The sequence below is a fragment of the Procambarus clarkii genome, chromosome 75 (assembly GCF_040958095.1).
Source record: "Procambarus clarkii isolate CNS0578487 chromosome 75, FALCON_Pclarkii_2.0, whole genome shotgun sequence".
NCBI lineage: Eukaryota > Metazoa > Arthropoda > Malacostraca > Decapoda > Cambaridae > Procambarus > Procambarus clarkii.
In genome coordinates this window covers 18,853,318-18,880,361 of record NC_091224.1, presented here as the reverse complement: position 1 = coordinate 18,880,361, position 27,044 = coordinate 18,853,318, and the positions used below count along the sequence as shown (strand labels likewise).

Sequence of the window (27,044 nt, the reverse complement as noted above, 5' to 3'; positions counted from 1 at the left end):
GGTTTATAAAATAATGTGTTAAGGTGAGTTGTATCAGTGAGAGGCGGAGTGAGAACGCCGCCAAGACTGCCACGTCACCTGTGACGTCAGCCAGGCCACCACCGTGGACCAAAGTCCAGGTAAGCCGCGGACCAGCCAGCCACCTGCAACACCTTACACACACCACAACCACCTCACCAACTAGTTGGGAACTTAGGATTGTGTTGCTAGAACTCAACCGTACATGATCATGAACAAGTCCGCTTGTACTTGGCGCTACAGTGGCGCCTCTGGGTACAAAAGTCCAAATAAACATTTTGACAATTTGCCGCAGTACAGATCATACGTGTATTGTGATTATGATACGCGTATTAAACCCGTTTTTAACAACTCAAAGCGAATCCATATTGAAACGCGAGGCTTTCGCTTATGCATATTGGGAGCGTAACGCAACACTGCGTAAAACAGCACGTGGGGTAATTGAATGGGACACTGGATAGCTTTATTGACTGTGGGCTGAGCTACAGAGCATTACCACACTGAACCCCAACCCCCTCCCACCCACCCATTATAGTAGTTAACTCTGGTGGTAGTTATTCATTTGTGGGTGTTGTTCGGACTGTTTGGCATGCATAGGCCTACTGAACACGCACACGCAGGCACACATTAGTTAATAAATGGAATGCAGTAGGCAGTGATGTGGTGGAGGATGACTCCATACACAGTTTCAAATGTGGATATGATGGAGCTCAATTGGCTTTGGAACTTGTACACCGGTTGAGCAAACGCGCGCGCGCGAACACACACACACACACACACACACACACACACACACACACACACACACACATACACACACACACACACATACACACACACACACATACACACACACACGGGCGCGCGCGATGTTCATAATATCTTACGTAAACATAAACCAATTTAATGCGGTGTATTGAACCTGGTGTATAGAACCGAATATGTAGAACCTGTTGTACTGAACCTAGTGTACATAATCTCGTGTATAGAACCCTAGTGTATTGAAGCTCGTGTACTGAACCTAATGTATGGAACCTAATGTACGGAACCTGATATATAGAAACCGGTCAACCCGTTCTCGCAAATTCGTAAAGTCAATATTGACTTATTAACTACGTGCATAGGTGATATACTAAACATAATAGATACCCTTAAAAAGATTCATAGAAAACACCGACCTTACCTAACCTTGTTAGTATCCTAAGATAAGCATCTTTTTGCTTCGTAATTACAATTATTACTTAACCTATACCTATTGTAGGTTAGGTAATAATTGTAATTACGAAGCAATAAGATGCTTATCTTAACATACTAAGTAGGTTAGGTAAGGTCGGTGTTTTCTATGAAGCTTTTCAAGGGAAACTATTATGTTAAGTATGTCACCTATGCACATATTTAATAAGTCAATATTGACTTATTAAATTTGCGAGAACGGGTTGAAACCGGTGCACAGAACCGATGTATACAACACGTAACGTGACCACGTAGACACAAGTTCCTGCTCAAGTTTTGATATAGGGACCAACAATCATCCCGCTCAGCCACAGCAAGAGCTACTTAGAGATCAACTTTACCCCAGTAATTAAACCACAAGTTACTCAGACTGGCGCATACGTACGATGGCTTAAATAAATTCCGTGTATAAGCTGAGATGATCTAAAACCCAATGTAATTAGGGATTAACCGGACGTCCAATTTACCCGGCCAACGCTCTGACATGATTAAGTGAATCAAAATAAATTTCTAGAGTATCGTGTTCTCAAATGGAGGCCTCGTTAGGTCCCTCTAGACAGGGCATACACACCTACACCTCTAGAGCAATAATAATGGAAAGATGAAGTGATCATTTTTTTTTCTAATGAGATGATAAATCTGTCCATTTTATTATTTATATGTATGTCCTACCTAGTAGCCAGAACGCACTTCTCGGCCTAGTATGCAAGGTCCGATTTGCCTAATAGGCCGAGTGATTTTCTTTTTTTCAATAAATTGTTTCCTTTTGGTTAATTTTAAATATTATTATTATATTACATTATTAACACAAATTATTGATTTAGTTATGTCAGTTTAGGTTAGGTTAAGATAGGTTAGGTTAGGTAAGGTTAGGTTAAGATAGGTTAGGTTAGGTAAGGTAGGGTTGGTTAGGTTAGGTTAGGTTAGGTTAAGATAGGTTAGGTTAGGTAAGGTAGGGTTGGTTAGGTTCGCTCAAATATCTACGTTAGTTTTAACTAAAATTTAAAGCAAAATCAACTCATACATAATGAAATGAATAGTTTTATCATTTCATAAGAAAAAAATAAAAAAATATTGAAATTCTGGAAAAATTGGCTTATTACGCAAATCGGCCCTTGCATAGTAGGCCAAGAACTGCGTTCTGGCTACTACGTACAATATATATATATATATATATATATATATATATATATATATATATATATATATATATATATATATATATATATATATATATATATATGTCGTACCTAGTAGCCAGAACGCACTTCTCTGCCTACTATGCAAGGCCCGATTTGCCTAATAAGCCAAGTTTTCATGAATTAATTGTTTTTCGACTACCTAACCTACCTAACCTAACCTAACCTAACTTTTTCGGCTACCTAACCTAACCTAACCTATAGAGATAGGTTAGGTAGGGTTGGTTAGGTTCGGTCATATATCTACGTTAATTTTAATTCCAATAAAAAAAAATTGACCTCATACATAATGAAATGGGTAGCTTTATCATTTCATAAGAAAAAAATTAGAGAAAATATATTAATTCAGGAAAACTTGGCTTATTAGGCAAATCGGGCCTTAAATAGTAGGCCCAGAAGTGCGTTCTGGCTACTAGGTACGACATATATATATATATATATATATATATATATATATATATATATATATATATATATATATATGTCGTACCTAGTAGCCAGAATGCACTTCTCAGCCTACTATGTAAGGCCCGATTTGCCTAATAAGCCAAGTTTTCCTGAATTAATATATTTTCTCTAATTTTTGTCTTATGAAATGATAAAGCTACCCATTTCATTATGTATGAGGTCAATTTTTTTTATTGGAGTTAAAATTAACGTAGTTATATGACCGAACCTAACCAACCCTACCTAACCTAACCTAACCTATCTTTATGGGTTAGGTTAGGTTAGGTAGCCGAAAAAGCTAGGTTAGATTAGGTTAGGTAGGTTAGGTAGTCGAAAAACAATTCATGAAAACTTGGCTTATTAGGCAAATCGGGCCTTGCATAGTAGGCTGAGAAGTGCGTTCTGGCTACTAGGTACGATATATATATATATATATATATATATATATATATATATATATATATATATAGAATACTGCTTTGTCGAATGCCACTTCAGTTTAACTGTGGCACTTTGACTGGGTGATGGAATTACGTCGGGACTACCGTAATATATTCGGAGCAGCCAGCGGGGGCCGGAACACTGAGGTAAAAAAGGCTGGACTCAGAAATAAAAGCGCGTATGAAGCCCCAAATTGAGTCAGTTCAATTTTATTAAATTTTGCTTTATGGAATAAATTAATGTAATGTACAGAACAATTTTATTAAAACAGCGACATGGCTGAGAGCTACAACGACGTCAGTGTTCCGTCCACCTCATACTAGTCCCCCCACCACACACTAACTCCAGCTTCCACACACTAACTCCAGCCACCACACACTAACTCCAGCCACCACACACTAACTCCAGCCACCACACACTAACTCCAGCCACCACACACTAGCTCCAGCCTCCACACACTAACCCCAGCCTTTACACACTAACTGTAGCCTCCACACACTAACTCCAGCCACCACACACACTAACTTCATTTTTCACACACTAACTCGAGATACATTTTCTGGACTAAGATTCAAAGTTTTGATTTATATTTTGCTTCATCAATCTTTGGAGTTTTACTGAGGCCACCACAATAGCATATTACTCAAGTATTAGGTATAGTTGTATAGTTTAGTCATGAGCATAGACCTGAACTCAAGTAAATACTAATTGTATATTATATATATATATATATATATATATATATATATATATATATATATATATATATATATATATATATATATATTTGAAGAGTCTTCTCGAGGCATGTACAAAGGAAGCCCCTTTCATCAGTCCACAAGCAGACATGTATTTACAAATAGACGGAGTAGCAATGGGCTCCCCGTTAGGAGTCTTATTTGCAAATTTTTATATGGGAACCATCGAAGACAGAGTCTTCAGTAGCAGACAAAAACCAACTGTATATTGCCGTTATGTAGATGACATATTCGTAATAGTAAAAGACTCAGATGAACTATTTGATCTAAGAAGCCATCTAGAGAGAGAGTCAGTACTCCGATTTACACATGAAATTAGTGAAAATAACAGTCTGCCATTCTTGGATGTACTAATAACAAAAACAGGAACCTCTTTAAGCACCATCGTATATACTAAGCCCAGCCAGTGTTCTCAATGCTTATTTTCTTCGAGCGCTGACCCACTGCTCTGAATGGAGCAACGTGAGTAGAGAGTTTGAAAGAGTAACTCAATTATTGGTGAACAATGGATATAGCAACGCGGAAATAAACGTGCTATAAGAAGACACTTGGACCGTTGGTATAATCCAGAACCTAGAACAGAAACCACAATACCTCCAATAAAATTATATTACAAATCAACCATGTACAGTGAACATATAAAAGAGGAAAGAATAATGAAAGAAATAATCCGTAAAGGAGTAAAAAGCATTACTCCTAACCAAAACATAAACCTGATAATATTCTACAAAACCAAGAAGACTTCCGAACTCCTTATCAAAAACAGCCCGAAGCCGACGGAGAACCCTCTACAGCAGTCAAGCGTTGTATACATGTACACTTGCCCCCACGAAGGATGTAACCTTCAATCTAAGTACATAGGTATGACGTCGACCAAGCTGACGAGGCGTTTGACATGCCATCTTCAATCTGGTGCACCCAGGAATCACATGAGACAAGCCCATGACATCACCCTAACAAGAGAAATGTTGAACAAAAATACCTGTATAATAGACAAAACCCAAGATGCAAGATGATTACAAATTCTTGAAGCAATTCACATAAGAATAGAACAACCTACCATGAACACCCAAATCACGGAACTATTTACTCTACCCACCATGAGAGTAAGGACAAGACCAGAACATAACGATGTCAACACAGAAGACACTGTTCAACATAACAGGTCAATTACACTTGATTAATCTTTGTATGTAAATAGGAGCTGCCTCGTATGGGCCAATAGGCCTTTCGCAGTTACCTCTATTCTTATGTTCTTATGTTTCACCCCCCATATATCCCTTATGTATCCCCCCCATGTTTTCACCTATATTGTCTTATCACCTGACCCAGTGCGCGTATAAAATCAACCAGTCCTGAAAATTCTTTTCACTTGAGAATGAACCATGGAGGTTCGAAACGTTGTGCAAATTGTATAAATAAGTGTAATACATTCTATAGTAATTCACTTCTTTTCTTCACCTTGAAATTACGAAAATGAGTTTTGGAGAACTTCTATTTCAGCTAAGCCCTGATGCTAAGAAAATAGTTAGAGGGATAGCAGCCCTAAATCAGAAGATAGTAAATACAGAATATGCGGTCATATTCAATGAGACATGTTTAAAAGAAAACCTGCTGCCAGTATACACCTATATATATATATATATATATATATATATATATATATATATGACTGTTAGACCACGAAGGATGGATTGAAAGAGGAATTATCTTAAGTACTTTCATATTTAATAATACATCGTTAAAAGGATGGATTTACAAGTCAGTAGATTGGATATATAGATAGAAGAGAGGTGAGATACAATGACATATATATGAACGGGATTAGGTGGATATAAATAGGAGCTACATCGTGGATATTAATATCACAAGATTTTGGATATTATTAGTATTAGTGTTAGTGTATTAGTAGTTAGTAGTATTAGTGTATTATAACGTATTAGTGAGACAAATGTGTATCAGTGATCCTACTCAAATCGCCCTTAAACTGATAAATCAAAAAAGGATCTAAAATATACAAATCACTGCTTATGTTGAGATTACATTATTTTGTAATCTATATTAAAGCTAATTGAATTATTTTCCTATTGAAAGTGCTTTTACAATATGTTATTGAAGAAGCCATCTCTCAATCAATTTAGTTTCGAACTAATAGTTTTCCAACAGTATTTTCGTAATTAAACAATACATGTATATCAAAAAGTTTCAAGTTCTTGACAATATATTTAAACCCAGATAAATAGGGTAAACAAAACACATTCTCTCTTCAAATTTTCTCACTGCATATATTATTTCCGAAACCGGAAATACCAAGGCATTCCTGCAGTTCAAACTCCTGAAGGAAACATTCTCAGGAATAGTGGGGGACCTTTAACAAGCCTCCGGCTTCTTGTCCCAGTGGAAGCAACTAGATAGATAGTGGACCTCAGCTAAATTCAAGAAGAGTTTCAGTTATTCAAGAAGAGTTTCCGTTATTCAAGAAGAGTTTCAGTTATTCAAGAAGAGTTTCCGTTATTCAAGAAGAGTTTCAGTTATTCAAGAAGTTTCAGTTATTCAAGAAGAGTTTCAGTTATTCAAGAAGAGTTTCAGTTATTCAAGAAGAGTTTCAGTTATTCAAGAAGAGTTTCAGTTATTCAAGAAGAGTTTCCGTTATTCAAGAAGAGTTTCAGTTATTCAAGAAGAGTTTCCGTTATTCAAGAAGAGTTTCCGTTATTCAAGCTGAGTTTGAGTTAATTTATGTTTAGCTAAAGTTTCTCTCACGCTAAGGTAAATTTTTTTTTCCATTTAGCCATTCGAAATAAGGACGGTAGCCATTGACAAGTGCTTACCTAGTAGCCAGAACGCACTTGTCAGCCTAATATGCAAGGCCGTATTTGCCTAATAAGCCAAGTTTTCATGAACTAATTGTTTTTCGACTACCTAACCTACCTAACCTAACCTAACCTAACTTTTTCGGCTACCTAACCGAACCTAACCTATAAAGATAGGTTAGGTTAGGTTAGGTAGGGTTGGTTAGGTTCGGTCATATATCTACGTTAATTTTAACTCCAATAAAAAAAATTGACCTCATACATAATGAAATGGGTAGCTTTATCATTTCATAAGAAAAAAATTAGAGAAAATATACTAATTCAGGAAAACTTGGCTTATTTGGCAAATCGGGCCTTGCATAGCAGGCCGAGTACGACGTTCTGGCTACTAGGTACAACATTTATATATATATATATATATATATATATATATATATATATATATATATATATATATAACAAATATAATTAATGTGTAAATATAAACTTTTTTGGCAAAGACACCAACAGACACAGAGTCTCAGACTGGTGTTGAGGATCACATAGTGGGAGAGGAACACACTCAGACGTTGTGGTGATTTGTAAGTTGTAAGATAAACATTTGTAAGTTGTAAGATAAACATTTGTAAGTTGTAAGATAAACATTTGTAAGTTGTAAGATAAACATTTGTAAGTTGTAAGATAAACATTTGTAAGTTGTAAGATAAACATTTGTAAGTTGTAAGATAAACATTTGTAAGTTGTAAGATAAACATTTGTATGTTGCAAGATCAACACCTAATCATACACAAAGTACTCAAACGTATGATTGAAATATACCTCATGAATTTTCAGTAATTTGGAAGTGGTCAAAATAATCGTCTCGAACAACGTACTTAGAAACAAGCGAATGAGGTTAACAAAAGTAATGTTAACTTTAAAAGAAGAAGACAATCTCGTAAATGTATTACAGTGAACTTTAAACTCCCTTAATGAAATGTTTATTCTTTCCTTTGTCATGCCCCTGCTTGACTTCCTTTAGAATTTATGTATTGATGGTTTGATTCACTGTACAAGCAAATGAGTTTAAAACACAAAACAATGGGTACAAATTGAGGAGCTTAAGAATCAGTAAAGACCTGGATAAACAATTGATTGAAAAGAAAGTTGTTGATTTATGAAACAATTAACCGGACAACACTGTAAACGTGGGATTGTTGGATTGTTTCAAGACATAAATAGACATATATATGATTGAGTTTGAGTGGATATAAGTAGGAGATGCATTGTTTTTTTCCCAATTGTTCTGCTGCTGCCTCGAATTGGCCAGAAAACCTCCTGAAGTTTCCTTTATCCACGTGTTCTGAAGCCTCAATGTCACTGTCATTGACAATGTTAATGAAGCAGCAACATATTTATTTTATATGTACCTAAATGTATCCAAAAACGACCTTGTACAGGTTGCTAATGGAGTGTAAAATAGCCAGATGCGTTGGATATATTATTTAGTTTAGTTATTGTTGTAATTGAAAATTTAATTGAATCATTTCAATGTTATCAACACAAGGATCTTTGTCAAAAATGCAGGTAAAAATTTCATATTTTTGGATTTTTTATTATTTTAACTCCATAATACAAAAATAAAGTTCAATCTATGATAAACATGATTCATTATATATATATATATATATATATATATATATATATATATATATATATATATATATATATATATATATATATAATATTGTACTGATGACACACTATAAAGTGTGTGTATACAACAAAAATTATTGAATAATCGAAAGTAAAAAAGATATATTCGAATTCCTCTTCAGGCTCCATAAATACATGGATCAAATTATTAATACACCGCAGCAAAGAACGAGCTGCAAGTGTAATACATGGTTTACAACATTCTAAACATATTTATACATATTAATAACATACATATTGAATTGGCTGCTAAACATTTCGTAAACTGAAATAGAGTTTGATGAGAAATTGATACACAATTTCTGGTATTAATTTCTCGTCATGAAATTAATGATACACAATTGAAGATATTGCTTAATAGAGCAATCTAATTAGTTAGCAAATTAAAGCTCATCGCTAGAAATTATACACATTTTTATGTTCAACATAGGATCAGTAAATTGTTCAATTATGTTAACTAACACTAGCAACTTTCATATTAAAGTTACTCATCAGTGCTCTCAAAAACTCTAGAGCAAATCTATGAATTGAAGTTTGTTCTATTATTTAAAAATGACAACAATAGAAAAAAAAATATGTTTAAACTGACAAACTCGTCAATATATACTTTGAAAATTGATTGTTTATGTCAGTTTCCTGGAAATTGTTTCGAAATTTTATGAGCAGCTAAGGTTGAAAAATTATTTAAAGGAATAATTAAAAATATATCGAAGGCTTCAGCTACTTGCCGATCACAGTCTGAATTACTGCGGTAAATTAGTGACATTTTATGTATCCCAAGTGAGAACTTTTGGGAACGATAGTGTAGGTGTGTGTCAGTGTAGTGTGTAGTAGAGGTACCACTCAGAGTAACACCCAAGGTGTATCCCTGAGAGATAAACCCAAAGTATACCTCTAAGAGATATACCCAAGGTGTACCCTTGAAAGATACACCATAATAATTGTATATATATGAGAAAAAGTTAACAAATACAAATAATACAATAAAGGCATTGTTCTACGCTAAAAAAGAAGCATATTTTGCGATAAATTAAAAATATTATTCGATTATATCTTCAGGCTCCACAAATAAATGGATCAAAGTATGTCTGCATGAAGTGTCTATCGCACCTCACGCAATGGTATAACGATATACCCGTAACATGATATATTCACAATAGCAAAACAAAAAAAGTTATCCGAGTTTGTTGATGAATCTAATGATTTTGAAACATAAGCTCTTCATCGAAATTCGAAAGAATGGACTATTACTGCAAAACAGTACATTTTGAGGGTCATCAATCGATGGTCATCCATTGATGGTCATCAATTGAGGGTCATCAATTGAAATTAATAGCAACATGAAATTAATAGCATCAAAATATGGCCGTGTTTTGGAGGATATATTGTAGCGAAATGCTACATAAATTTATGTCAATTTTGTTTAAAAAAATAATATATTCGAATAAAAGAATTGAGTGATGGAACTTTAAAGGTTTTCGCTGAAACTTGTGTTTGAACAAGTCAGCTGACTCGCGGAGAGGGATGCTATGTCAAGCCACGAGATGTTGGGCCATTCACAGTGATGCTGCGGCTTGTCAAGAGATGGTGGGGCATCCCTTGAAATGCGGGGGCATCCCTTGAGATGCTGTGGTATTCCATGATATATTATGTCACCCTTGGTAATGCTGAGGCATGCCTAAAGATGCTAGATCATTCCAGGAGATCTTGCGATGTTCCAAGATATAATGTGTCACACTTAGTGATGCTGGTGTAGAAGCAGCCTGGTGGTGTAGAGGCAGCCTGCTGGTGTAGAGGCAGCCTGCTGGTGTAGAGGCAGCCTGCTGGTGTAGAGGCAGCCTGGTGGTGTAGAGGCAGCCTGCTGATGTAGAGGCAGCCTGGTGGTGTAGAGGCAGCCTGCTGATATAGAGGCAGCCTGCTGATATAGAGGCAGCCTGGTGGTGAATGGAGGCATCACCGACCGCAACACCTGCCATATCAAAACTAGGGATTAGGTAATATCCTTCAAAAAACAAAATAACAAAAATTAATACCACACCGTGTACACATATTAAACCAAATCCCACTAACACTTCACTGAAGTGAAGGCTTCGGTCACACCAACTGACGTAATGTCCATTGAGTTTATTCCACATGTGTTATGAATGAGGTACACAAAGCCAGACGTGACCCAAAACTTACCCTGCAAGGTCTTCACGTCTCGGTCGCCTCCTCAGGGAACGAAATAGTCACCCAGGGCCACGGTGCTGATGGGTCCATAGTAGAGCTGTTATCTTAGCTTCGCTTGATGGGTTACAGTTCAACTGCTTTCTGAGGCAACTCTCACTGCTGCTCTTTATATATGTGTGTGTGTGAGAGTGTGTGTGTGTGTGTGTGTGTGAGGTGCAAGGGGGGAGGAGCTGGACCGCAAGATCGCTCTTAGTAGCGGCGACCCGGCAGCCAATCCTGGCGAAGTTATCTTATCGCGTTTTTCTGATTGGTCGAGTGATATTGAGGAGAGGCTTATGGGTGTTTAAGCACTCTAATGTATGTGTGTGTGTGTGTGTTTGTGTGTGTATGTGTAGTACACATACCTAGTTTTAAAGTTATGAATAGTGTTTGCTTCCACAAGGTGCTCCTTTAGTTCATTCCATTTCCCCACTACTCTCACGCTAAAAGAAAACTTACAAACATCTCTATGACTCAACTGAGTTTCCAGCTTCATCCCATTGTTCAGTTGGTATTCCGTGTGAACATTTCGTCTATTTCCACTTTTTCTATTATTCTAAGTATTTTTAATGATGCTATCATATTTTCCCGCTCCCCCCCCCTTTATTCTAACGTCGTCAGGTTCAGTTCCTTCAGTCGCTCTTCTTACTTCATCCCATGCAGCTCTGGGACGAGTCTCGTCGCAAATTTGTTAACGTTTTCCAGTTTCCTTATGTGTTTCTTTAGATGGGGGGCTCCATGATGGGGCGGCATACTCTAAGACTGGCCTCACGTTGGCAGTGTAAAGCGTTCTAAATGCCTCCTTACATAGGCTTCTGAATGACGTTCTAACTTTTGCTAGCGTAGAGTACGCTGCGGTCGTTATCCGATCTATATGTGCCTCAGGAGTTTGATTTGGCGTAACGTCCACTCCCAAGTCCTTTTCTCAAATCGTCAAAGGAAGGTAGTTTCCGTTCATTGTGGACTGACCAATTGGTCTCCTGTAACCTAGTCCCATTTCCATAACATTACGCCTGATCGTGTTGAACTCCGGTAGCCATTTCTCTGACTATGTCTGTAGCTTGTTCAATTCCTATTGGAGGATCCAAGAATCTTCATCTGTCACAATTTGTCTCATTAATTTCGCGTCATCCTCGAACATCGACATATAGGACTCGACCCCTGTAGACATGTCGTTCGCGTATGTTAGAAATATAGTTTCTAATACACGCACTCACACAATATACATATACACTAATTCACACACATAAACACACACACACACACACACACACACACACACACACACACACACGACACATGGGGGCCTCGTAGCCTGGTGGATAGCGCGCAGGACTCGTAATTCTGTGGCGCGGGTTCGATTCCCGCACGAGGCAGAAACAAATGGGCAAAGTTTCTTTCACCCTAAGTGCCCCTGTTACCTAGCAGTAAATAGGTACCTGGGAGTTAGTCAGCTGTCACGGGCTGCTTCCTGGTGTGTGTGTGTGTGTGTGTGTGTGTGTGTGTGTGTGTGTGTGTGTGTGTGTGTGTGTGTGTGTGTGTGTGTGTGTGTGTGGTGTGGGGAAAAAAAAAGTAGTTAGTTAAGAGTTGATTGACAGTTGAGAGGCGGGCCGAAAGAGCAAAGCTCAACCCCCGTAAAAACACAACTAGTAAACACACACACGCACACACACACACACACACACACACACACACACACACACACACACACACACACACACACACCCACCCACATACACACACACACACCCACATACACACACACGACAGAAGAGTTAGAGGGGAAATGATCACCACATTCAAGATTCTCAAGGGAATTGATAGGGTAGATAAAGACAGCCTATTTAACACAAGGGGCACACGCACAAGGGGACAAAGGTGGAAACTGAGTGCCCAAATGAGCCACAGAGATATTAGAAAGAACTTTTTTAGTGTCAGAGTTGTTGACGGATGGAATGCATTAGGGAGTGATGTGGTGGAGGCTGACTCCATACACAGTTTCAAGTGTAGATATGATAGAGCCCAATAGGCTCAGGAATCTGTTCACCTGTTGATTGACGGTTGAGAGGCGGGACCAAAGAGCCAGAGCTCAACCCCCGCAAACACAACTAGGCGAGTACAACTAGGTGAGTACACGATACAACTCTTATAGGGAGCCGGTGGCCGAGCGGACAGCACGCTGGATACGTGATCCTGTGGTCCCGGGTTCAATCCCGGACGCCGGCGAGAAACGATGGGCAGAGTTTCTTTCATCCTATGCCCTGTTACCTAGCAGTAAATAGGTTACCTGGGAGTTATTTGAGAGTGAGTTTACACTGTCTCCGTCTCCCAGATCTCTCTTTAGAGGCCTGCTAGCCTCGTGGATAGCGCGCAGGACTCGTAATTCTGTGGCGCTGGTTCGATTCCCGCACCAGGCAGAAACAAATGGGCAAAGTTTCTTTCACCCTGAATGCCCCTGTTACCTAGCAGTAAATAGGTACCTGGGAGTTTGTCAGCTGGTACGGGCTGCTTCCTGGGGGTGGAGGCCTGGTCGAGGACCGGGCCACGGGGACACTAAAGCCCCGAAATCAACTCAAGATAACCTCAAGATAAGATTGACACCACTCCGTTATCAGTCCTCCCATATAAACACACACCATCTAACAGCCAACCACCCCGTCCCCTTCTCCCAATTCCCTTTTCCAGCCTCCTCTTCCAATACCTATTGCCAGCACCCTTTCTAAAATATCCCCCTTAAAAAACACAAAAACTACCAATAAAATAGGCATCATTGCGACATTCAAGTTTCCCCCCTTCTAAAATGACACGACAATTCAAGACTATTTCCTTTGTTTACTTCCTGACGCACAGAAGGAAAAAACATTATTATCGTCCCACAGTTTCCTTGGCAAATTTAATGTCAAGAAATATTGTGAAGCCGTAAAAATAGGAATAAATGTTATTGAGGAATAAATCTAGAACAATTTTAATAACTTTTTTTTTGGTGTTTTATGGGGCTGTTTAGTCCGTGGGCCAGTACATGCGTGGGCCAGTACGTCCGTGGGTCAGTACGTCCGTGGGCCAGTCCGTGTGTGGGTCAGTACGTCTGTGGGTCAGTACGTGCGTGGGTCGGTACGTGCGTGGGTCAATACATCCGTGGGTCAGTACGTCCGTTGGCCAGTACGTGCGTGGGTCAGTACATGCGTGGGTCAGTACGTCCGTGGGCCAGTACGTCGTGGGCCAGTACGTCCGTGGGCCAGTACGTCTGTGGGCCAGTAGGTTCGTGCTTGAGCAAAATTGGCTGCAATATTGATGGCTCTTCAAATGTTGTTGAAGGATCCTAAATAAGCTTTCAGATCAGAGGGGTCAGACCAGAGGGTCAGACCAGAGGGGTCATGTCAGAGGGGTCAGACCAGAGGGGGTCAGACCAGAGGGGTCAGACCAGAGGGGTCAGACCAGAGGGGTCAGACCAGAGGGGTCAGACCAGAGGGGTCATATCAGAGGGGTCAGACTAGAGGGGTCAGACCAAAGGGGTAATAAAGCATAAACAAATCTGATAAACTAAGTCCCAGTTTCACATTGTTCAAAATTTTTGGATTAGAAACATGTCTCAATACCTATCTCTGCCTTTATCTTCGTCTCAGTATCTATTTTTTCTGCCATTATCTATGTCCCTGTTTTTCAGTCTGTCACCTGCACCCTTCTTTTCTTGTTAAGACGCGCAGGTGTCAGCTGTGTCCCTGCGCCTGGCCCCGGCTTGAGACACGCTCCAGACCTGACCCCCTTCACACCTGGCTAACTAACACATGATAATTTCTCTCGTTTAACAGTGATGGCGGCAGGCATCTCATCCGTCAGTCGACATAGATGACACGAACAGACAATCGACGCGGATGTCATGGCCAGACAGTCGACGCAGATGACACGGCCGGACCGTCGACGCAGATGACACGGCCGGACCGTCGACGCAGATGACACGGCCGGACCGTCGACGCAGATGACACGGCCGGACCGTCGACGCAGATGACACGGCCGGACCGTCGACGCAGATGACACGGCCGGACCGTCGACGCAGATGACACGGCCGGACCGTCGACGCAGATGACACGGCCGGACCGTCGACGCAGATGACACGGCCGGACCGTCGACGCAGATGACACGGCCGGACCGTCGACGCAGATGACACGGCCGGACCGTCGACGCAGATGACACGGCCGGACCGTCGACGCAGATGACACGGCCGGACCGTCGACGCAGATGACACGGCCGGACCGTCGACGCAGATGACACGGCCTGACCATCGACACAGATGTCACAGCCGGCCACCCGACACAGCTTACGCCGCCCATTAAATCGACACGGCTGACACTATTTTTCCGTACCCTTACGGATGCCGAAGCCAACTTACAACACAAGCAACTTCAACAGCAGAGTACCTGAGACACAGTGCGTGAGGTCTGTGGGGTCCATGTCCACACGGGCGTGATAAGGTCCATCATCCATCACTGCAGCTACTGTAGCGGTGCCCTGCCAAGCACTACAGCCACTGCAGCTACTGAAGCAGTGCCCTGCCAAGCACTACAGCCACTGCAGCTACTGTAGCGGTGCACTGCCAAGCACTACAGCCACTGTAGTGTGGTTCGTCTGGTCCGGTAGTTACTGGGGTCTGAAACCGCCCTAACCTCTGGCCTTGCCGCCTCGATGAGGCCAGAGTCAGATGACATTGAGAACCTGCGACCTTGCCGCTAATGCTCCTGCAGCTGGGGTCATCCACACCTGCTCCTGCAGCTGGGGTCATCCACACCTGCTCCTGCAGCTGGGGTCATCCACACCTGCTCCTGCAGCTGGGGTCATCCACACCTGCTCCTGCAGCTGGGGTCATCCACACCTGCTCCTGCAGCTGGTGTCATCCACACCTGCTCCTGCAGCTGGGGTCATCCACACCTGCTCCTGCAGCTGGGGTCATCCACACCTGCTCCTGCAGCTGGGGTCATCCACACCTGCTCCTGCAGCTGGGGTCATCCACACCTGCTCCTGCAGCTGGGGTCATCCACACCTGCTCCTACAGCTGGAGTCATCCACACCTGCTCCCTACAGCTGGAGTCATCCACACCTGCTCCTGCAGCTGGGGTCATCCACACCTGCTCCTGCAGCCGGAGACATCCACACCTGCTCCTGCAGCCGGAGACATCCACACCTGCTCCTGCAGCCGGAGACATCCACACCTGCTCCTGCAGCTGGAGTCATCCACACCTGCTCCTACAGCTGGAGTCATTCACACCTGCTCCTGCAGCTGGAGACATCCACACCTGCTCCTACAGCTGGAGAGTCATCCACACCTGCTCCTGCAACTGGAGTCATCCACACTTGCTCCTACAGCTGGAGTCATTCACACCTGCTCCTGCAGCTGGAGACATCCACACCTGCTCCTGCAGCTGGGGTCATCCACACCTGCTCCTGCAACTGGGGTCATCCACACCTGCTCCTGCAGCTGGAGTCATCCACACCTGCTCCTACAGCTGGAGAGTCATCCACACCTGCTCCTGCAACTGGAGTCATCCACACCTGCTCCTTCAGCTGGGGTCAAGCACACTTGCCACTCCACTGACGACCAGTCCTACTTGTGCAGGTAGTGCCAAGTACCACCTGTGGTACTTGGCACTACTCGAACGAGTAGTACTCGAACGAGAACCCAAGCATCAGCCCGGCGGGATTGTAACCTGGATGCCAAGAGCGCCAATATTCCACCGGGGAAGAACCCTATAGGTACCGTGATTGGTTATGTTCCTTTCAACCCTTCATTATTATATCTCTTGAGTTTCGCGAATGAAACTCAAAATGCATATTTTGGGGTTGTTTTTGTATGGTACAACCCGTTCTCGCAAATTTAATAAGTCAATATTGACTTATTAAATATGTGCATAGGTGACATACTTAACATAATAGTTTCCCTTGAAAAGCTTCATAGAAAACACCGACCTTACCTAACCTACTTAGTATGTTTAGATAAGCATCTTATTGCTTCGTAATTACAATTATTACCTAACCTATAATAGGTATAGGTTAAGTAATAATTGTAATTACGAAGCAATAAGATGCTTATCTTAAGATACTAACAAGGTTAGGTAAGGTCGGTGTTTTCTATGAATCTTTTTAAGGGTATCTATTATGTTTAGTATATCACCTATGCACGTAGTTAATAAGTCAATATTGACTTTACGAATTTGCGAGAACGGGTTGTATGGTATTATGGATAAATTGTGAGGTAAAGAGTACTGGCTGCACCACTGTGTGTGTAATTACCTAAGTGTAATTACCTAAGTGTAGTTACAGGATGAGAGCTACGCTCGTGGTGTCCCGTCTTCCCAGCACTCTTTGTCATATGTGTGTGTGTGTGTGTGTGTGTGTGTGTGTGTGTGTGTGTGTGTGTGTGTGTGTGTCTACTCACCTAGTTGAACTTACCTAGTTGTGCTTGTGGTAACGAATTAACATTCATTATCCACAATCATAAGGCTCCACTAAATGGATCAATTCTCATTAACCACAATCATAAGGCTCCACTAAATGGATCAATTCTCATTAACCACAATCATAAGGCTCCACTAAATGGATCAATTCTCATTAACCACAATCATAAGGCTCCACTAAATGGATCAATTCTCATTAACCACAATCATAAGGCTCCCTTAAATGGATCAATTCTCATTAACCACAATCATAAGGCTCCACTAAATGGATCAATTCTCATTAGCCACAATCATAAGGCTCCACTAAATGGATCAATTCTCATTAACCACAATCATAAGGCTCCCTTAAATGGATCAATTCTCATTAACCACAATCATAAGGCTCCACTAAATGGATCAATTCTCATTAACCACAATCATAAGGCTCCACTAAATGGATCAATTCTCATTAACCACAATCATAAGGCTCCTTTAAATGGATCAATTTTCATTAATCACAACCATAAGGCTCCACTAAATGGATCAATATTCATTAGCCACAATCATAAGGCTCCACTAAATGGATCAATTCTCATTAACCACAATCATAAGGCTCCACTAAATGGATCAATTCTCATTAACCACAATCATAAGGCTCCCTTAAATGGATCAATTTTCATTAACCACAATCATAAGGCTCCACTAAATGGATCAATTCTCATTAACCACAATCATAAGGCTCCACTAAATGGATCAATTTTCATTAATCACAACCATAAGGCTCCACTAAATGGATCAATATTCATTAGCCACAATCATAAGGCTCCACTAAATGGGTCAATTTTCATTAACCACAATCATAAGGCTCCCTTAAATGGATCAATTCTCATTAACCACAATCATAAGGCTCCACTAAATGGATCAATATTCATTATCCTCAATCATAAGGCTCCACTAAATGGATCAATATTCATTATCAGTAATCATATGACTCCACTAAATAGATCAATGATCATTATTAATAACTCAAGATGACTGCCAATAAAACTCCATTATGTGATCAATAGTCATTTCCAGTGATCATAAGGCTCTATTAATGCATCAATATTCACTGTCAACGGTCATAAGGCTCCTCTAAATTGATCAATATTAATTTTCACTAATTATATTGCTCAACAAAATTCATCAATATTCACTATCAATACTCATATGAATCAGCAAATTGATCAATATTCCCAATCATTCATTAAAGATCTAATAAATAGAAAATATTCACAATCATTAATCATTAGCTCTACTATATGGATCAATATTTACTATCATTTATTATAAGGCTCCACCAATGTATAAAAGTTCACTATTAACAATGATAAGGCTCCTCCAATGGATTAAAATTCACTATCAGCAATCATAAGGCTCCACCAATGGATCTATTTTAATAAGGTCCACTAAATGAAGCAACTTTCACTGTAATTAATCATTAGGCTCAATTGCTGAATCAATATTCACAAACGTTATTCATAAGACTCTGATGAATGGATCAACATTCACTATCAATACAGATAAAGCTCCACTAATGTGATTAATATTCACTAACTTTTATCATAAGGCTCCACTAATAGATTAATATTTCGTTATTATTAATCATTAGGTTCAACTAAATGAATAAATATTCATTATTAGTAATTACATGACTTTACTAAATTGATCAAATTTCATTATTTATATATAGATGAATACGTAAATCGATCAATATTCACAACAATTCATAAAAAAATGCGCCTTAAATAGATAATTATTCGTAATCTTTATTGATAAGTCTTCACGAAATAGATCAATATTCACTACCATTAATCATTGGCATTAATCAATATTAACTACCACTATTCAAAAGGCTCCTCTAAATGGATCAATATTCATTATTATTTATCACATGGCTAAAGTAAACTATACCTATTCACTGTCACGAATAATAATGCTCCACTAAATTTATAATGTTCACTGACAATGAGCATTGAGCTCATATACATAAATCAATATTAGTTATCAATAATCATAAGGCTCACAAAGTTTTTCATTAATCACTCCCATTAATAATAAGGCTCAACAAAATGGATCAATATTCACAATCATTCTCATTAGGTTCCACTAAATGGATCAATATTCACAATCATTCTCATAAGGCTCCACTAAATGGATCAATATTCATTATTATTAATCACATGGCTCATATAAAATATAACTACTCACTATCATGACTAATATGGCTCCACAAAATTTATTAGTGTTCAATGCCATTGAGCATTACGCCAGAATACATAGATCAATGTTCATAATTAATCATTTTAAAGGCTCACTAAGTTTATCAATATTCACTTCCATTAATCCTTTGGCTTAACAAAATGGATTAATATTCACAATCATTCATTTAAGGCTCCACTATGTGATCAATGTTCATTACCATTCATCATAAGGCTCCACTAATGGATCACTATTCACTGTCAACAGTCATAAAGATCCTCTAAATTCATAAATAATAATTGTCACTAATCACATTACTCCACTAAATTGATTAATATTGATTATCAATACTCATATTAGAACACAAATTTATCAATATTCATAATCATTCATTAAAAGGCCTATTAATAGATTAATATTCACAGTCATTAATCATTAGGCTGTGCTCTATGGATCAATATTTACTGTCATTTATTATTAGGCTCCATCAATGGATTAGAATTCACTACCAACAATCATAAGGCTCCACTAATTGATTAAAAATCACTTTCACCAATCATAAGGCTCCACAATATGGATCAATATTCATTATCATTAATCACATGGCTCCTCTAAATAAATTGATATTCATTATCAATATTCCTAAGTCTATCTCTGTATCAATATTCACAACTATATATCATAAGGCTCAACTAATGTCAACAATATTGACTATTATATATATATCATAAGGCACCACTTAGGGATATTAATATTAATATCAATAACATCAATATTAATCTTCACTAATCAATTTGTTCAAGTAAATTGATCAATATTCGCTATCAATAATCATATGGATCAACAAACAGGTCAATAATGAATATCATTCATCAAAAGGTCCGCTCAGTAGATTAATATTCATTGCCATTAATCACAAGGCTCTACAAAATGGATCAACATTTACTGTCATTTATCAAATGGATCAATATTCAATATCTCTAATAACCCTGCTCCACTAAACATTAATATTCACTGTCAATAATCATATGACTCAGCAAATAGATCAATATTCACAATCATTTATCAAAAGGCTAATTATATATTAATATTCACTATCATTATCATAAGGCTCTTTTAAATGGATCAACATTCACTATCATTTATCATTAGGCTACATTAGTGGATCTAGAATGCCTATCAATAATAACAAGGCTAAACTAAATTTATCAATATATCCTATCACTAATCACATGGCTCCAGTAAATAGATCAATACTCATTATCAATTTTCATGTGAATTAGTAAAATACTAATTTTCACATTTATTCATAAAAAAGCTCAATAAATTTATTATTATTCGCTATAATTATTAAGATTACAATAAATAGATCTATATTCACTCTCTCTAAACTTATCGCTCAAATATATGGATCAATATTCGCTATCATTAATCAGAAAGCTCCACTATATGTATCAGTATTCTTTATTATTAATCACAAAGGTTATAATCAATTATCAATATTTATTATCATTAATAATATTGCTCCACTAAATCGATAAATATTCACTGCAATTGAGCATAAGGCTCTATATAGATCAAAATTCACTATCAATAATCTTAAAGCTCACTAGATCAATATTCTTTATCAGCAATCATAAGGCAAAAAAAAATGGATCATAATTCAAAATCATTCATTTAAGGCTCCACTAATGTGATCAACATTCACAAGTATTATTCATAAGGCTCCACTGAATGGATCAATATTCACATAAATTCAGATAAGGCTCTACTAATGTGATCAATATTCACATGTATTAGTCATAAGGCTCCACTGAATGGATCAATATTCACATAAATACAGATAAGGCTCCACTAATGTGATCAGTATTCACAAGTATTATTCATAAGGCTCCACTGAATGGATCAATATTCACATCATTACAGTTAAGGCTCCACTGAATGGATCAATATTCACATCATTACAGTTAAGGCTCCACTAATGAGATCAATATTCACAAGTATTATTTATAAGGCTCCACTGAATGGATCAATATTCACATCAATACAGTTAAGGCTTCACTAATTCTATCATTATTCACAATCATATATCATAAGGCTCTCCTTAAGGCTCAATATTTTGAACACTGTCAACAATCATAAGGTTCCACTCAATGGATCAATATTCACATGTATTAGTCATAAGGCTCCACTCAATGGATCAATATTTACGAACAGTATAAATAAATCCTCAATGTTAATTATTATTAATTACAACTACTCCAATTAATTATCAATATCCACTATCTTCAATAATAAGTTTCATTAAATGAATCAATGATCATTGTCCTTTAGCATAATGTACCAATTCCTAGATGAATATTGACTGTCATTAATCATAAGACTCTAATTAATCGAGCAATATTCAGTATCATTTATCATAAGGCTTCGTTAATGCATCAAGATAAGGCTCCATTAATGTCAACAATATTGACTACCATATATCTTAAGTCTCCCCTAATGGATCAATAATAATCATCACAAATGAATATTCAAAAGCTTTATTCATAAGACTCCAGCGAATGGATCAATATTATTTTTCACTAATCATATGGCTTCACAAAACAAATCAATATTCACTATTAATAATCATATGAATCATTAAATAGATCAAAGTTCAAAACCATTCAACATATTAACTAAATAGATCAATATTCACTGTTATTAATCATCAAGCTCCATTAAATCAATCAATGTTCACTGTCAATTTGCTTAAGGCTCCACATCATACATTAAAATTCACTATCATTATTCTTAAGGCTCGCTAAATGGATCAATGTTCACTATCATAATTATTTGGCTCCACTGAATGGATCAATATTCACTATCATTAATATTAAGGCTCCTTTAAATGGATCAATATTCACTGTCATTGATCATCAGGCTCCCCTACATGAATTATTATTCACTATCAGTAATCGTAAGGCTCACTAAGTAGATCATTAGATCACTATCATTAATCATAAGACTCAATAAAATGGATCAATATTCCCAATCATTATCATGAGGCTCCACTAATGTAATCACTGTTAACAAGCATTATTCATAAGGCTCCACTAAATGGATCAATGTTCACTGTCATTGAGCATAAGATTCAACAAAATGGATTAATATTCACAATCGTTATATTACCGCTCCACTAATGTGATTAATATTCACAAGCATTAGACGTATGAATTCACTAAATGGACTATTGTTCACTATCAATTCAGAGCAGACTTAAATAATATGATTAATATTCACTACCATTTATGGTGAAGATCCACTAATTGATTAATATTCAGTATCAATAATGATAAGGCTCAGCTAAAAACTTACTATCATTATTCAAAAAATACTTTAAATGGATAAATATTCACTCATTATTCATAAAGTTCTAACAGATATATCACTGTTAGGTATCATTATCACAAGGCTCAACTAATATCTAATATCAGTAGTCGTAAGGGTCCACTGATTGGTTTAATGAGCACTATCAGTAATCGTAAGCCTCTACTAAAATAATCCATATTCGTGATCATCATTCATACTCACTAAATAATTCATATTCATTATAAATTTCCATAAGTTTTCCCTAAATGAATTAATACTCACAATTATTAATCGTAAGTTTACTCTGTATAGAACAATATCCTTATCATAAATCATAAAGCAAATATATAGCTAAGTAAATCAATAATCACAATCATTAATCACAATCATTAATACCATGGCTCCCCTAAATGGAACTGTTTTCACTATAAATAAACATAAGGTTCTATTATTAGGATCAATATTCACTATAAATAAACATTAGGTTCCGTTATTAGGATCAATATTCACTAGCATTAATCATAAGACTTACTATATGGATTAATGTTCACTATCATCAGTCATTTAAGGCTCATCTAAATGGATCAATATTCACTATCATTAAACACATAGCTCGAATAAATGGAACAGCGTTCACAATCATTAATCAAAAGGTTCCACTAAATAGACTAACAATCATTACTAATTCATAAGACTCCGGTGAATGGATCAATATCACAATCCTCACTAAATACTTCAATATTCACTATCATTAACCATACGGCTGAATAAATAGATCTATATTCCGTATCATTAACAAGAGGGTTACACTAAGTGGATCAATGTTCATTATCATTACTCACACTTTTAAACAAACAATATCACTCTTCACTATTACTGATCATAAAGCTCTACTGAATAGATGAATATTCACATCCATTAATTCTAAGGCTCTGAATGGACATTGATCACTATTAATAATGTTAAGGGTCCACTAAACTGAAAACTTTTCGCAATCATTAATCATAAGGTTCCACTAAATGGATCAATATTCATTGTCATCAATCATAAGGCTCTGTTATGAAGATCAATATTCACTACCATTAATCATATAATTCCATTAAATAAATCAATATGCGCTACCATTAACCATAGGGTGCTATAATATGGTGCTATTAAAAATAGATTATTATTCACTATAATTATTCATAAGGCTACACTAAATGAAACAATATTCATTATCATTAATCATAGGGCTACAATAAATGAATCAATGTTCACTATCATTAATCGTGAGGATGCACTAAATGGATCAGTTTTCACAAATATTAATCATTAATCTCCACTAAATGGATCAATATTCGCTATCAATCATTAACTGGCTCTTCCAAATGGATCAATATTCACTATCACTAATCATAAGGCTCTACCACATAGACCAATATTCATTATCATTATTCGTAAGACTCTTCTAAATGGATAAACATTCATTATCATTAATCATATGGCTGTACTAAATTAATCAATATTCACGGTCATTAATCATAAGGCTCTATAAAATGGATAAAGTTTCATTAACAATAATCATAAGGCTCCACTAAATAAATCACTGCTCACTATCATTAATCATAGATCTCCACTAAGTGAATACATTTTCACAATCAAATATCATTAGGCTCCTCTAAATGGATGATCAATCACTATTCAGTATCAATAATCATCAGTATTCACTACCATGTGCCTCAAATTTGTGAAAAACGTCAAATTTGATGACCCTCTAGAAATTATTATACAGAGGTCAGCAGCCGATCAACGTTATTGATTCATATAAGGCTCCTTCATTTGTATCTATAATTATCCACGGAGGAGACCTTAAGACCCACCAGCATTCATCGTCTTAATTCATCACCAAATGTATAGAAATTATTTATACACCTCATCCTCTGACATAATTATTTGAGGAGTGAATGAAGATTCTTCACTATGAAGCTTAAAATAAAACGATGAATGCTAATTGTCTTCAGGTTTATAATGAAAATCATAATGAATTCATTAATACTAATTGATCATGATAAAGATGTATCATAAAAGTCAACAGTCATCAACATAATCTTCTCAGATATGGTGCTATTATTTGTATAAGTCTTCCATACATTTTATTATATCGTGTGTTTGACTAGATACACTGTTTTACATTTCATTTGGTCAAGGCTTCAGTTTTATCATTCTTGATCATCATATGGGTCATTATCATGGGGCAGTATATTAATGAATATCAAGATGAATATTCATTAATATTCTTCTCCATACAAATTACCTATGTTCATTTTAATACTGCTCTATAAAAGCAATCAATATTCATTATAAAAAGGCTCTAAATGGATCAATATTCATCATTATGTTCATGTAATGCATAGATCAATATTCATTAACATAATGGCTCAATAAATTGGATCAATATTTACTAAAACAGAATATGTAACAAAAATATACAAAAAATTTATCATAAAAAACTCCAATACATGGATCAAGATTCATTAACAAATAAATGAATGAATATTCAATGCTAGTATTCATAAGTCTTCATTTGTCATCAGTTAAACACAGCTGATAGTCATTCACGTATTTATCTCTCAACAGACTAATACTCATTACAATAAAGATTAACAATCTGCAATATAAAGACTGAAGAGTATGATTAGTAATCAGTAAAGTCTTCACAGAACCTTGTTACAGTTACCACAGCGAGGCTTATTTCTGCTAAAATGCATTACATGTGTAATCAAGGTGCATAACGTCCCCTACCATTATATAAGAAAAATCATGATTTTAACATTATTGAAACAGTTTTTTTTTATAATTTTGATGTACTTTAATTAATATATAATGTCAAATGAATTCTTCCAAACACATTTGTACACCGCCTTCATTAAGTAAAGGAATCATCAGCTTAGACATGAGATAGATATTCATCATCGTCATCATTTGCTCCACCCAGGGATTCACTGCTCATCACCTTCGCTCAACACGAACTCAATACATGATTTATTTCCGGGTCAAATGTATTAACACACGCGACTGTACCCTAAAAGTTCTAAAATGTCTCACTGTTTAAATTACTGTAACCCCTTATTTATCTAGTAGATTTTTCTGTACGTTTCACCTTTAAAAAATGTATTTTCAAGATTAATCATTTAGGTCATTGTTCAGCTAGAAAGCTCTTCTGCGTAGGAAACAATGGAATTCTAATTAATGCAGCTACCACAATATTTAGTATTCACGAAATATATGGACCTTGATTGTTTTCGCTGGTCGTAATGTACGTATGAAGAAAAAGATATTTTCATCTGATTATTGTTGTCAATAATTGTCTGGATTTAGTATCATGTGATGAAGATCCTATTGCTGTTAGAAATTTGTTTTTGCAATTTACAAAGTCATATGTTGATTTATTGTCATTTATTCTACAAACTGACATTCCATCGATTATCACTGGTAATGTGTCCTTCTAGAAAAGTCACATGAATATATGTATCCCAGTGAATTAAAAACAAAAACTACAAAAAATCAGTATTATAAATAACAAAAAACTATTTTTGTCTGTAAACATAATTATTCACTGCATATGATTCACTGAGGATGTTCAACCAGACAAACTTCAAAGGGAGAATCAATGAACCAAGTGGAAATCATTAGGACGCTTCACTGTCTCGACAAATTGCCTTTCCATCAATGCCAGACACAGTGAACCGAGGAAAACAGCTAAGCAGATTCCAGTCACCAAAGCCATTGACCTCATTGTGACCTTAGCACGGCTCTTTCCATTATGCCTTTATAGTGACCTTAGTACGACCCACCTCTTGTAACTTTATTGTAAATCTCTTAATGTCAATCAGAAGACATGTCGTGTCTATCTGTATCTGATGAGTTGAGTAAGTCATGTAGCTATGAACAAAAAAAATATTTTGTTAAATGGATCAAGGAATTTATAACAGATGCTTAAGTAAAACCTAATCGCAGCCTTTGTACAGCTGATCCCAAGCTGGGAGAGCTTCGCGATTATGGAAAAAAATGTGTAAATAAAACTGTGAATATTGTAAATAGTGAATACTGTGAATATTGTAAAAATGTATGTTGATATTTGTCCCAACTGAATCAGGAAATTATAACCCGTGTATGTTCATACTTACATGCGTTCCTTGTATGTTTTTTTTTTAGAAAATAAATGCTACGAAAATA

At 37.1% G+C, this 27,044-nt stretch overlaps 1 protein-coding gene and 1 long non-coding RNA gene across 2 annotated transcripts; one reads left to right on the top strand and one right to left on the bottom strand.

The window, feature by feature from the left end:
• On the top strand, positions 1–27,044 carry LOC123771654 (uncharacterized). Its single transcript, XM_069313237.1, has 2 exons — positions 1–119; positions 14,619–27,044. Exon 2 carries the CDS (start codon positions 15,506–15,508, stop codon positions 16,394–16,396), a length of 891 nt encoding a protein of 296 aa, XP_069169338.1. The 5' UTR covers positions 1–119; positions 14,619–15,505; the 3' UTR covers positions 16,397–27,044.
• Positions 9,410–12,324, bottom strand: LOC138356881 (uncharacterized). Its single transcript, XR_011224664.1, has 2 exons — positions 10,783–12,324; positions 9,410–10,570 (listed from the first exon to the last, which is right to left on the bottom strand). It is a non-coding gene; the product is annotated as an uncharacterized lncRNA (long non-coding RNA).

What these genes read in the sequence shown, in the direction of transcription:
- LOC123771654 (XM_069313237.1), top strand. Translation starts at nt 15,506, where the DNA reads ATGACATTGAGAACCTGCGACCTTGCCGCTAATGCTCCTGCAGCTGGG.